This window comes from Lissotriton vulgaris, chromosome 11 (genome assembly GCF_964263255.1).
Source record: "Lissotriton vulgaris chromosome 11, aLisVul1.2, whole genome shotgun sequence".
In the NCBI taxonomy this organism is placed as follows: domain Eukaryota; kingdom Metazoa; phylum Chordata; class Amphibia; order Caudata; family Salamandridae; genus Lissotriton; species Lissotriton vulgaris.
The window spans coordinates 881,253,062-881,266,377 of NC_141699.1; the positions used below are offsets into that span (position 1 = coordinate 881,253,062).

At 43.7% G+C, this 13,316-nt stretch overlaps 1 protein-coding gene across 2 annotated transcripts in view; it reads right to left on the reverse strand.

Moving 5' to 3' along the window:
* The window catches only part of WDR33 (WD repeat domain 33), a 1,115,698-nt gene that overhangs the window by 221,435 nt on the left and 880,947 nt on the right, over positions 1 to 13,316 (reverse strand). For both annotated transcript variants that reach the window (XM_086944027.1, XM_086944028.1), the window contains exon 11: positions 1,329 to 1,439. In XM_086944027.1, coding sequence (XP_086800153.1) covers positions 1,329 to 1,439 — 111 coding nt within the window. The remainder of the gene's footprint in view (positions 1 to 1,328; positions 1,440 to 13,316) is intronic.

The following is a 13,316-nucleotide window of genomic DNA, read 5'->3' on the forward strand; positions in this document are numbered from 1 at the left end:
TCCATGCCTCCAGAACCACACCGTTGTGCAGGGCCACACACAGGATGCAACAAAAAGCACCACCAATAAATCCGGCCACCAACAACAGCAGGCCCCGAGGACGGCGTCGGGGAACCACTCAGCCCTGGGGCCAGTCGCCGCTTCCTAAGGAGGATGGCGAGGGTCGGCCTGAGTTGTGCTCACAAACCGGGAGCCGCCATTTTGTCTATGGCATTCGGCAGGCCGGTCCGCCACCTCAGGGGGTGTCGGTGTAAGGATCCACACCGTCGTGGCTTCCACAGATCACGCCGGTATGCATGGGGGGAGGGAGGCAGCGTCCGTCTCCTCCTCTCCCCGACCGCCCAACACCGCATGTACTGAAGCTGTCACGCCACCGGAGGTCCAGGCGCCGGCAGCCACACACTGGAGTCAGGGAGGGGGCACTGTGCAAAGTCCAGCAAATCGGGCCACCGATCACGCGGACCCGAGAGTCAGCGTCAGAGAGCTCCTAAGCTCTGAGGCCGGGCACCGCTTCCCAGGGAGGATAGCTAGGAGCGGCCAGCACTGTGTTCACGGACTGGGAGCCGCCAGCTTATCGGCACTCCGCGGGCAGGTCCGCCGCCTCAGGGGGCTCGGTGCAGGGATCCACGCCCCCGGACACACCACCAGGACACCGTGCCAGGTAGGGATGCAAAGACGGGTCCCGATGGCCTGCTTTGACTAGGATTACGGGAGGATGGTAGAGGGGTCCCGAAGCACTCTTAGAGTGAGTCTACCATCTTGGCTCAGAGCAAGCCACGCCATGTTTTTTTGAAAGAATAATGCAGAATATACACAAGGAGCAGACAGCTCAGCTTAGACGTTTCAGCTCCATACGAATCACAAACATGCATTAATATGATGCTCATGAGGCTAAAAGTGATGGCGAACATGCAATTCTATGACAAGACCAGCAGAGAGGATAACTGTGGTCCAATAAGTTGAAGCAAATTGCTCACGATTCCCTATGCTTCTATTTATTAGGGGAGTTTGGGAGGTGTTAATGAGGAACGAACTAGCTTGAGATATGTTATGTTATAAGTTGAATGGTTTATTTCTGGTGGCTACTGTAGTTACTGCAGAAAAGAAAATTAAGTAGAGGCCTTGTTTGTGTCCTGATTACATATAAGTGTTGTAGTACAAGACACGAGACAGCTGAAGAAGAAACTTCATAAAACATGTTTTGGTTCACCTACCTTAGCAAGTTCATATTGCACCACTCTGTAAACCCACCCTTTCCTTTGTCAATCACATTGTTTACTACACCCCCCCCCCCTCCACCCGTCACCTGCTCTTCACTGTGACTGTACCTGGTGTGATCATTAGATCCAGAGCAGAGGATATGTCCTAAAGGGTGCCATGCTAGACTCCAGATCATACCTTCATGGGCAATTTCCATACCACCCACTTCCTTCTCAACCCTGTAAACAAGGCAATGTGGACAGTAAAGGTTAGTTTAGAGTGTACACACACACTAGCATTACAAGATTTTCTTTTACAACATATGAACATGGAAAATCCATCTGAAAACTAGATTCGACTGAAATCACTATGAATTGGAATTTCTAAACAAGATACACAATGTATCAATCCCCAAAAAGTATGAATATGTTTGTGTGCATAGGAAAACCTGGAGAAAAGAGCTGTAGCTATCAGCGAAGTTAACTCCTAATGAAAAGCTCTTGAAGATGACAACTCTGACTATAAAGACATCCTCATAATCAACACTCAAACATTTGTTATCAGTTCTGATATATTACCCATGCTTCATTTCCATCAAACAATGCCCCTTCGTAATCAACTACAAAGACTCACTAGAAACACCTAAAATTAATGGTCTTGTAGAAAAATAATGAGTCATTTCACTACTAAAAGCATTACGGAATCTGCACATGATCATTCTTCAAAAGGTGATTATCCTATACCTAAAGAGGAGTATGCTTAAGATGTGGGAGACTGGCATCCTATAATAACACAGGGGGCAGCAGCCAAGATGGTGGACACATATTAACAATGCTCCAAAGATGCAGATGGGGGTGGAGGGGGAGGGTGTCTACACTCTGAGCCGAGGTTGGTGAAATGGCGCTAGATGAGCCCACAACTTCAAGATGGCGCCCTACACGGTCGGTGGTCCTGAGCCTACCAGTACTGCTGGAGCCTCTTGTAATGAAAGCAGAATCAGAGCCTGTGCAATCTACTGGGGACGGCTCCCCAGCCTCTGGAGACCCAGCTGCACTGCTGAGGGCTGCTGCCCAGGGACCTTCAGTATCCGGAGCAGATGATGCAAACGCCTCTTGCTGTTAGGGGCCCCACTATGCGGTAAAGAGTGCTGGAACCTGCAGGGGTTTAGTAGGTCCTGCACTGGAAGAGGTCCATCTGAAATACCCAGTTTTGTGTTTTATTTGTTCTGGTTTGGAAGTGTGGAGTGGGGAGCTGATGGAGGGAGGAGCAGCTCTAGGGCTTTCTTTTTTCATCTTTTAGTTTTGAATGCTTCCTTGCCTGCCTTGCACTCTGTCACGAGCTAGCACTGAGCGGCAGACCAGCTTGTCCTCTCTCAACTACATACACATACCTAATGGCTGAAATCAGCCTGTCATGGAAGGTCAATGGTTGCCTGGACCTTACCTAAAGCACAGCTGCTCTTAGATTTCTTAAGTGTCACCAACCAGGGTCGTGCTCACCTTATGCGCAGGTTTGGATACAATCATGCCTTATATTTAGGTTTTGGTAGAGGTCAAGGGGTGCAGCGATACTTCTTCACAAGTACTTTCTCTTCGCAGTGGCCCAGGTTATTCAGGATGCTCAGGGCCGATATGTGGAGGTGGTTGGGACACTGGAAGGGAAAACCTACAACATTCTCAATGTATATGTATTGCTATATACCCTCCTGTGTACTGGGACCACACAATTGACTTCTATTATTTTAATTGACTGTTTTATTTTACTGAACATTTTTTCTGCACTTGCATTTTGCCTTGTGATTTCATTTCGTGTCTCCTTGCAGCTTCAGAGTGGGAATATTTCACAGAGTAGGTCAGCCTTAGCCTTGCCAGGAACAGAACGTGTGGGATGAGTGTTTGAAAGCATGAGTGAGAAATGTGTGGAATGTACATTTCCGTCTCAGAGTATAGTGCTGTAGGCAGTGGTGCGCAAATATATGCATTAGGTTGTACATTGTGAAATTGAGTTTTACCTATGGGCTTTAACATGTCAAACTCCATCTTGAATTCTGACTCTGTCTAGCTTGAGCTCTGCACACACAAGCAGGCCCCCAGGTTACTCACAGTTATTTAATTTATTCATGTTTAAGATTTCTTTACTCTTTTGAGGGTGTTTTTGTACTTTTGGAGATGTTTTCTACTTTCGCAAGCTTCACTAAGATAAGGGTCTGGAACATGTTGAGGAGAATAGGTGAGAAATCCTTTGCCTTGGAATGCTTGCGGAAGTTAGGTCAGCACCAGTAAGTTTCCGTGCTGTAGAGGATGTCTTCTCATTTATTTAAAATATTATAAAACTGGGGTTTCTCAGCTCGAAAGTCGGATTTCTCCTGAGAGATGGAAGTGTCTGCTCAGTGCTGCATTTCCCGGCTTGAGGAGTCTCTTGACCCCAGGACTGTGATTTGGAATCCCCCAGTCTTGTGTGGGCTAAGATGAAAATATTGCAGCCGGTGACGTATTTTCTTTGACCATTGGTATTGAGATATATGTAGGGATATAGTTATTGCTACATGTGTTTTTAACTGTGTGCTGAGTGACCAGCCTGTGAAGTATTTTTATTCATTGGTCTTGTTAATAGTCATTATCTGATGTATTCTGTGTATACATGTTACATGCTTTCATTCTGTGTATACATACTCTTTATATTTGAGTCTTTCATTTGATAGTGTTTCTTTCTTGTATTTGATTACTTACATCGGACATCGATTATTATATTTGCTCTCTTGCATTTGACTTAGGAGTATTCCTTTATTATAATCTGATGTTTTGCTCCATTATTATTTGACTTGTAAGTGTTCATTACATGTGTGTATTTTACCATAACGCTCTGCTTGCGTTTTATTTCATGCATTTGAACTTGATACATATATTTGCATGTTGTTTTCATTTTACATCTAGAAATGCCTTTCTGTTAGAGAGTGTTGCACTAATAAAACTTCACGCTTTATTCCGAAAACTGTCTCTTGATGTGCCTTATTTTGGGCGGGTAGAGCCTCTTCACATGTGTTTTCTTGCTTTTCTGCATGCCTCGGTTTGGGAGTGCTAAATTTCTTTCATTTGGGAGTGTAAAGCAAGACAGTATATTCCTCCCTACCTGCATTACCAAACATTTCAAGACCTCACTGAGACTATTACTGCATTGCCATATGGGGCACTGCTCATTTGTGTGCGTGGGGGGGACGACTTCCAATCCAACCTGACATTTTCACTGCCCTCCCCCAACAACCCCACTCCCTTCGTGTAGCTGTAGGGATTTGTCCCAGGCCCTAGTGTCATGGATGGACTCACTGGGGTTGTAAATACCACATTGTCTTTCCAAACTAACTTGGTTGCATCCCCATGGGTACTAATTCCTAACTATAACTGGTGTGAAACCTATGGTTTTTTCAGTGAATTTCAAAGGTTTTTTAAATGCTAATTCCTAACTATAAGTCTCAGTTTATATGTAAGACTGTTAGCGCTCTAGTTGTTCTTTAGAACACTCTGGGACATTCTGTTATTGGGCTATATTTGGGCTACATCTGGCTGATATTTGGGCTACATTTGGTTTTTTTGGTCTCTGGAGGCCATCTTTGGGCTACATTGGGCTACATTTGTAAAAAACACTTGTGCATATATCTTGAGACATAGCAAAGGCAGATCAAGCTACCAGTCCCTACAATTTTGCCCAAATGTATTTTTGTATATTTTTTTTCCCCATTTTTTTTTGCCTTGGAGCGCTCCCGGTGCGCGCCCCGGTGAGCGCCACGGAAAGCGTAGTTCTATGAAGCGCCCCGGGGCGCACACCGGAGAGCGTCCCGTAAGCGCCAATCTCATGATCGTGACGTATCGCGTAGCCGCGTCCGCGTGATACGCACGGCGTAAGCGCACCCGGAAGCACTCGAGCGAAAACGATCGCGCAACGTGAGCATCCGACGCGCTTACGCGACGCGCCCCTGGGCGCGCCCCGGGACGCGTAGCATAAGCGCGTCGGGTCATGTGACCTGAAAATAACACTTTTCATTGGTTAATAACTGTTTTTTTCATAAGTAGGGAAACACCCCACCCATTTCCCTCACAACCCGTTTGCTTTTGCTGAGACAACACCTCTTGTCTGTTCCTTCCAAAAAAACAAATTTAACCATGTCTGGTTCCCAGAACCCTTCCCAGGACCAGTCCTCAGACTCTTCAGATGGATTCCTGCCTGAGGTCCCCCACAGAGAAAAGTGAAGGACCAGTTTATTTGGAAGTTTTTCTCTTTTCCGGAGGGGGAGAAAAAATGTAATGCAGCAAAAGTCACGTGTAAAATTTGTGACACTGTTCTCTCACGTGGAAATCCCACCCGGAAATATAGTTTTGGCAATGCAACATTACTCAGGCATGTTGAGAGGAAGCACCATACAGTACTGCCTCAGATACAGTGAAAAAGTGTATTCAAAAGCATTGGGGCATACTTCACAGCAGTAACAACAAAAAGTGGAAGAAAACACTTTTTTCTTTCAAGAAAGGACGCAGTTTGCGAGATAGTTTGATCAATTCTCGCCCTATAACACCGACTGAAAGTGGCACGAGATCCGTAACAGAAGTGTGGGGACTGCCAAGAGTATCAGGACACTATTCCTGTTCTAGTTGTAGTGTCTGTCACTTAACTACTCATACTAAGACACTCAACCTGGAACCAGGCAAGACTTGGATACAGAAAGCACATACGAACTGCAATTCTACAAATGTGGTGTATTTAATCACCTGTCCTTGTCTCCTTCGCTACGTTGGGATGACAACACGCAAAGTAAAACAGAGGATTTGCGAGCACCACAGTATCATCAGGTGTGGTTGCATTACGACAAAATTGAGTGAACATTTTTTACAGCAAAATCATACGACTAATGATTTGCGGTGGAGTATCATCGAACATATAGAATCCAACAAGAACACTCAGAGGATCCTCTATGAGAAAGAACAAAGGTGGGTCTATCGGTTGGGCACCCATAAATACGGTCTCAACGATAATATTCCGTGGAGTTCTGTACTGAATAGATGATTCTCTCCACCAAATACTGTTGCTGTAATTCCTCATGAATCATTTTACATATATCCCGCAGTCACTAGCCTTTTTATTTGCAATACGATCTTCTAGACAAAGGCGATCTTTTGAACTACTGTAAACTGCACCTTTAGTGCATCACAATAGCCATTTATGTATGTCTCGCCGAGCACAATTGACCCTCGGCAACCCACGTGGGTCTTGTTACCATCAGACAATACCTCTAGCATATTATAAGGGTCTTGTTCTATATCACCCTTAGTGAGCTATGTGGGTCCTTCTTCCAAGATTAATATCATACTGCGATATTCCGTTTTTAATTTGGCCAGGTTTTGTTTTTGTGTTCGTATTACTTCCATGGCAACCATAAAACGTATTTGATTGGTTCTCTCTTACGTGAATGTTCACTAAGTAACATTGCCATAGGCTAACTACGCGCGCAGTGGTTGGACCACTGCCAACCACGTGAGCACTCTCTGTCCAATCACGTAAGCCCTTTCTGGGGAGCCGGTTGCTGGCGGCTCTCCGTCAACAATGGTGATTAAACTTTATTGAGTGGAGAAGTGTGGCTCACTGGTTAGAGCAGGCAGACCCTGAAGCAGAGGTCAGACCCGGGACCAGGGTTCAATTCCCGACGCGGCAGGGTGTTGAGCTCAAATGTCCACGGACTCGATAATTCTCGCTTCGGTGCCTGACCTAATCATGGGTTCACACTCTGCAACTCTGGGCATTAAGCTTGCTTAATCTCCACAACGGCCCCCCCGCGGCGGGATGCCTGGCTTTCACCTTGGGGATGCCCTGTAGGGGCTATCTCACAGGGAAAAACCAGGACGGGTTCCCAAGGCAAGCGCGGAGATACCCCTTCGAGGGTTGATTCTGGCGCTATATAAGAATATAATAATAATAATAATAATAATAATTGAGTCTACTTATATCGGACCAACCCCTCGAGCATAGATCTTCAGGGTCCGGTTAATGAGGAAAAGACAGGTACCAAGCGGGTGCCTAGCTTCCAGGGCGTGAGTATACAGCGCCTTGCGATCCAACAATGCCGCCTCCCACATATCGGTAGAAAATGCGGACCATTTTCTAATTACTTTCTTTTCATGTTTTTTTTTTTTTTGCATAGGGTATGCCGAATAGCTATCACCCCCCTCCCGTGACCTATGAAGTGCCGAAATTGAGCACTTTTGTAAGGATTGCGACTTTTTCTTCCCCAGAGTTCTCACACGCATGAGGGTGACTCGCTTACCAGCTATCACTGTTTTTTCGTGTCATCTAGACACCATAGTCGTGTGTGGGTGGTTGGTTTGTAGACGCAGGCTTGCGTCCATGACTCCTTTTTTCGCCCATAGATATACTACACAATACTGAGTTCCTCGTTCAGAGGCCTCCGCACGACTAATAATCACAATTTACCGGTAGCATGAAATCTTTGTATGAGTGCACCTGTTTTAAGAAGTAATGTATACGTAGAGATCATTCTGGCTATATGCACACTGGTTTGACTACGAGCAACTTCTATTGAAGAACTTCTAACATAGTATATTGGCAATTTGCTATGTACTGATGAGGATGCCATTATAATTTTGTCATTCTTTTTTCCTTGTTGTTTGTCTCCTGTTCCGTTTTATGTGTTTTGCACCACAAACAGAATAAACTTGGTTCCAATCCTAATGGATTCAAATACATAATTTTTGTATTTTTAACATAACAGTCCTTTGGTAGGGTGGGCCTTAGCGCGTCCATACCACCAAGGGTTTACACACAGCACTGTAAATGTATTCACACTCACCTGGTCCTGACGAATGCCTGATAGACCTTATCACATAGGCTGAAACATGTTGACCGTTTTTTCACTAGGGTTAACAGTGGACCTTAAATTTGTGTTCGTTATCCTTCACACAATTTTTTTATCTGTCCATTTGGCGAAACTAATAAAAGATTTTTTCGATCGAATTGGCCATTTTAAATTCTTCACTGCACAATCACAAAACTAGCTCCGCAGTAACACTGGCGTTGAAGCACACCGGGATGGCACTAGGCCATTCCTGGTGGGGCTTTAAATAAAACCTATTGTGGTTTTTTTCCCATTCAAACAACAGAGTAACGGCTTCTTGTTGCTTTCACTGGTAGTCATCCCTTGATCTAGTGTTTGACGCTCCTTTGTTGGTTTCTAATATTTTCCTGGGGGTATAGGAGCGTCCTTGTCTCCCTCTCTCTCTTGTTGTTACTAAGTTATTATTACTAAGACTACCGCAGCTACTGAAACAATTGGTATTATTATTTTTCCTAATAAGCTACTTCCAAAAGTAGAAAACCATTTACCAACTGAAGAGAAACCCTTACCAAGTTTCTCCCAGACACCGTCAACTTTCAGTTGGGTCAAATCTTCATGTAATTTCGTAATATTCTTTATATATCCCTATATACCTTTACTTTTATCAGGTATATAGATATAGCAGTGTTGAATTTTCAACATGCCACAGATTCCACCCTCTTTTCCTAATAAGACATCAAGGGCAAGTCGATTTTGCAAAACCATTGATCTGATTGCAACCATTTCTGTGTCAATCATCAAGAACCCACCAGCAGTATCTGTCAATAAACGATCAAGACTCCAACTGAGGGTATCAGTGCACCAAAAATATCACCTACTATTTCTGAAAAACGTGCTCTCTTGTTACGTGTTAGCCCTTGATTTTTTTTCATTTAGTCTGGTATTGTCTTGGTCTATGTGATAGACCTTTGGAAAAACAATAGCGAAATAAAAACTACCATACCAATACTCCATGAGCATACCTGAAAATCTAGAGTAATATGAAAACACTCTTGGTTAAATATATTATATAAGTGTGAGAATGCCCTTACCTCGCATTTTCTCTCCAAACTATGTTGCTAATCTTAGGCATGCAATGAGGCAGATGCCCAAGGCCAGGAATGCGACAATAGCATCAGCTTTTCAGAGGGCATTATCGAGAGATAATAGCCCTTCTCCCACATTATGCACACAAAAAACCAAAGAAGAGGGTGCGTGATGATTAAGTAGGTCAATTACTGCCTGGTAATGCGTTCTAGAACATTCATTCATGTTTTAACCACATCGCTGCTGTGCATTTTCCCCTCCTGTGCTGGCCCATGGTGAACTCCATTGTTCATGACGAGACAAAGTCTCATCTCCAACCCGCCCATGTACAACAGTACCTGTGGGTGACAATAGACACTCTGGCAGCAAAGGCACAGCCAAACTCAGCAAGGATCAACAGCATTCAATTGCTGTGCTTTAAGCGCTGCACCCGAATCCCGCGGGCTTTTCCCGACTTCAGCATTGCTAGTCCCGACTGCTCCAAGCGATTCCCTAGGCCCTAGGCCTAACCACTCTTCGATTGGTGGTTCTTATACCACTATTTTAGTATATGGTTTGAGTGACCACCCGCCCTCATCCATAATTGTGCAACTTGTATATGTTTAACTGTGCTTTTGTTTAAACGCTTGTGCCCCTGCACTCAAAGAATACAGAGGATTATTCTAGTAATGAATACATATATTTTTTATAATATATAACTTGTGTGGTGTCCTTTCATTTGATATTACAGGATTGTGATTGGTAAAACAGCTTGCTTAACACGACCTCTTGAGTTAAGCCTTTAAGGCTGCTTAGTCCATGCTACCCTTAGGATAGCTTGTCTATAAGGTTGACTTACAACCATCATCATAAGGGATTGTTTGGACTGATACAAGGTGCCCCCAGAATTGGAGACATCATATATCAGGCCAACTTCTCACATATGTGAACTCTATATGTTGTGTGGGAAGTGCTAAATGTTGCATAAAATCCAAACGTGCAAGGCAGTGAGTCCGTACTCTCTGACTTCAATTTGTTATGGATTGGCACGGGTAAAACTTAAGTCAATTTATAATATAGTAATCACTGACGCCAAAGAAAAAAATGAAGCTGTCCCCTGTATGTAACCTAGTACGTTACAGTGGTTAGGGGGCCATCCTCAAAACGTGAAATGTGGAGATGCATTCCGGCCGTACTTCTTTATGCACTCTAGATTCCTCTGATAGAGTGAACTCAGCCTCTTAGTGCGTTTGTTTGCCATCTAGAACCAGTGGCATTCTGTTTGGGCTCTAACTGGATTGGTGCAATACAACACCAGGGAGAGATTAAACTAGCCAGACATTGGGTAGATGCACTGCTCACAGAATGGAAAAAAAACTTTCAATTTAAAAAAAGAATAAGCTTTGGTTGGCTTGGCTTTCTTGCTCTGTCCACAGCTCCCTAGAGCCATCAACTTCCAAATAATTTAGACATGGAGAAGACACAGTAAATCAGCACTGAACAGACACATTGCCAGAACACAGGCATTTGCTGGTTGTTTTTCTCCCTCAAATTGTATACAAGTCTATTTCTGGTGCTCCCTGCTGAGCATTTCCCGGTTACAGTACTGCAGACTTCAATGGTGAATGTAAAACACAACAGCACCAGCTCACACTATTAAAGTGCCACCTCTACCTATTGAGACCTGAAGGTCTGGAAACTTCAAACCCCCGGAATGACATCTGGAGTCCTTTGATGGAGCTATTTTACCTTGATGTATTCCAAACCTTAATCGGGAAATGTCTGAAACACTTTATGGTGCTCAAAATACTATTTGAATTTGCAGTTGGTCCCTAGCCCTGAAGTGCAGTTCACAATGGAGATCGGTGAAACTTTAGTGCCACTAGATTCCCATTCCCTTGCGATTGACCCCATCTACTGAAAGTTTATGTTGGTGACCACTAGCTTCTGAATACAAGCCAGCAAAGATAGGTATCATTGGAGGAAGGCATACAGGTATTGACCTGCTGCAAAATCTTTCATACATCACAAAACCTAGAGATAAATTGGAACAATAATCCACTAAGGACACTGGTTATGTGGCCCCTAATAGCAAATACAATGAACTACAAGTCTCTTATCACACTGAAATCACCAGTATTGGCTACAATGTCAGGAATCTTCCATGGATTAAGAGTTTTGGGAGCTAGGATAATGCTTCTTTTAAATTGAGACGAAGCAGCTGTTGCTTCAGCCCACTGACTTATTCAGTGTTTAACTCAGACTACAGAACAAAATGCCAGACATTTTAGATATATTAGGCTGACATTGGTTTAGCAAGGTTATAATGCACGATATTATTCTCAGAATAACTGTTCATGCTGCTTGTTTTTAAGAAGCTTTTCTTTCCGTTATAATCAGTACAAGGCTAGAAGACAGAACAAGATATCACGGTCAGCGCATTGAGACCCTTACGGGTGAGTAGTCTCACTTTATAAAAAAACTGATTGATTAATGGTGCTTATTTTGTCCTCTCATAGGCAGCTTCTAACATCTAGACATATCATTACATCAGAGCTGTATCTCTAACACAGTGGTATATTATATAACCTGTGCCCTGTCCTATTGGAGGTCAGGTAGAAGCATTCTGGTCTACACTGTCCAGGGACGAAGTGCTGTGTTCGGCATTCAGCCCTGTGAACACTGATCTTCCATCCTGCAGAGAGGAATTGCCAAATCACTTCAAGCCAATCGCCTGTCCAAGTTATCCAGATATGGGGGCTCGGACTAGCCTAAGAGATCATGCAAAGGGGTACACCATCTATGCTCTCAGAGTACGGGTAGAGATAGGTAGAAATACAGCTTTAGCACTAATAGTGCAATGGTTGAAATGTTCATTCTTTTTATCATGTTCATTATGCTGGTTACTTTGCTTTGTTTATCTGCCTAATAATCACAGCACATACTTTCTATGCAAGATTACGATAGTTTCAATAAATGTTTTGAAAACCCTTTGTATCTTTGTGTTTTACCATAGACATGCATAAGTGAACAACACAAGGGGTATGATCTGATTCCACAATTTCCTAGGGGATCAGAGTATCATGTTTGAGGTTGCTGATATCTGATACCCTGGTTTGCTAAGGGGTTCATGTGAGGCACTATGAGCTGGTCAGGAATTGGGTAGACAGTTTCTGATGGTGTAGAGGGACTCAGTCCCTGCATGCTGACGTTCTGTTGTTTAAATATGCAGCCCTACATTTTAAAGTGGGAACTATATAACATGACGCCACCAACGTTCTTAGGTCAGGTACTTATTTAACAGGTCTCTGAGTAGTACTTGTTAGTGCCCAAGGTACCCTATTTCACCTTCATACGGAGAGGTCTGTGGTGTTAGGATTAAATCCTACCTAGCATTTTAGAAAGCACCTCCTTTTTGTCTGATGGCTGTTCAAGCCTGACCTTGCAAAGGATACCCCACTTTAGTAATTCCCTCTGAGAATTCCATTTTTTACATTGCACTAGCAATTAACATTCCTGCAAATTGCAGACCTGCTGTTACAGCACATTTAAATTTACATGGGTTAGACAATATGGGTAGAGATGTCACCTTCGTGGTGAAGGCCCACACAGCCTATAGAACTGAAGCTGTCTATTCATGGGTCACTTTTCTAGCAAATGGTGCTAACACATGTACATATCACAAATGCACTGATGCAGCACTAGCAGGTGCTTACAGACCATACCAACTGTTAGGAATACCATTAACATGTCAGGATCAAAACTGATTTCATGGCGCCCTACTAGATGTACTAAACAAAATACAAATAGGTTCTCTCAGCAATTAAGGGGCACATGGCCAGCTTAAGCTGGATACACATCATACCCAACATTGGGCCTGCTAAATGCAGGTGAGCTATGCACCCTCCATAAGTCTTATGATATTTTATAGACGACTAACTTAGTATGTTATGAGAAAAATAACTACTGCCCCAGCAAGGGCTGTGTAAGCTGTCCAGCCACAGTTAGCTGTGCAAGCAAATAGTCCTGTAACTTGTAATGCAATTATGAATAAGATTTCCAACAGACGGGAGGAAATTCTGTTCTGGATAGCACAATAAACCAATCAGCTTGAAGCAGTGTCCCAGACGGGACCCAAGGATAAACATAGAATTCTCACCATGTGCTTGTCACTTGGGATGGTACCACAAATTGGCAACTGTGCCACACAGGG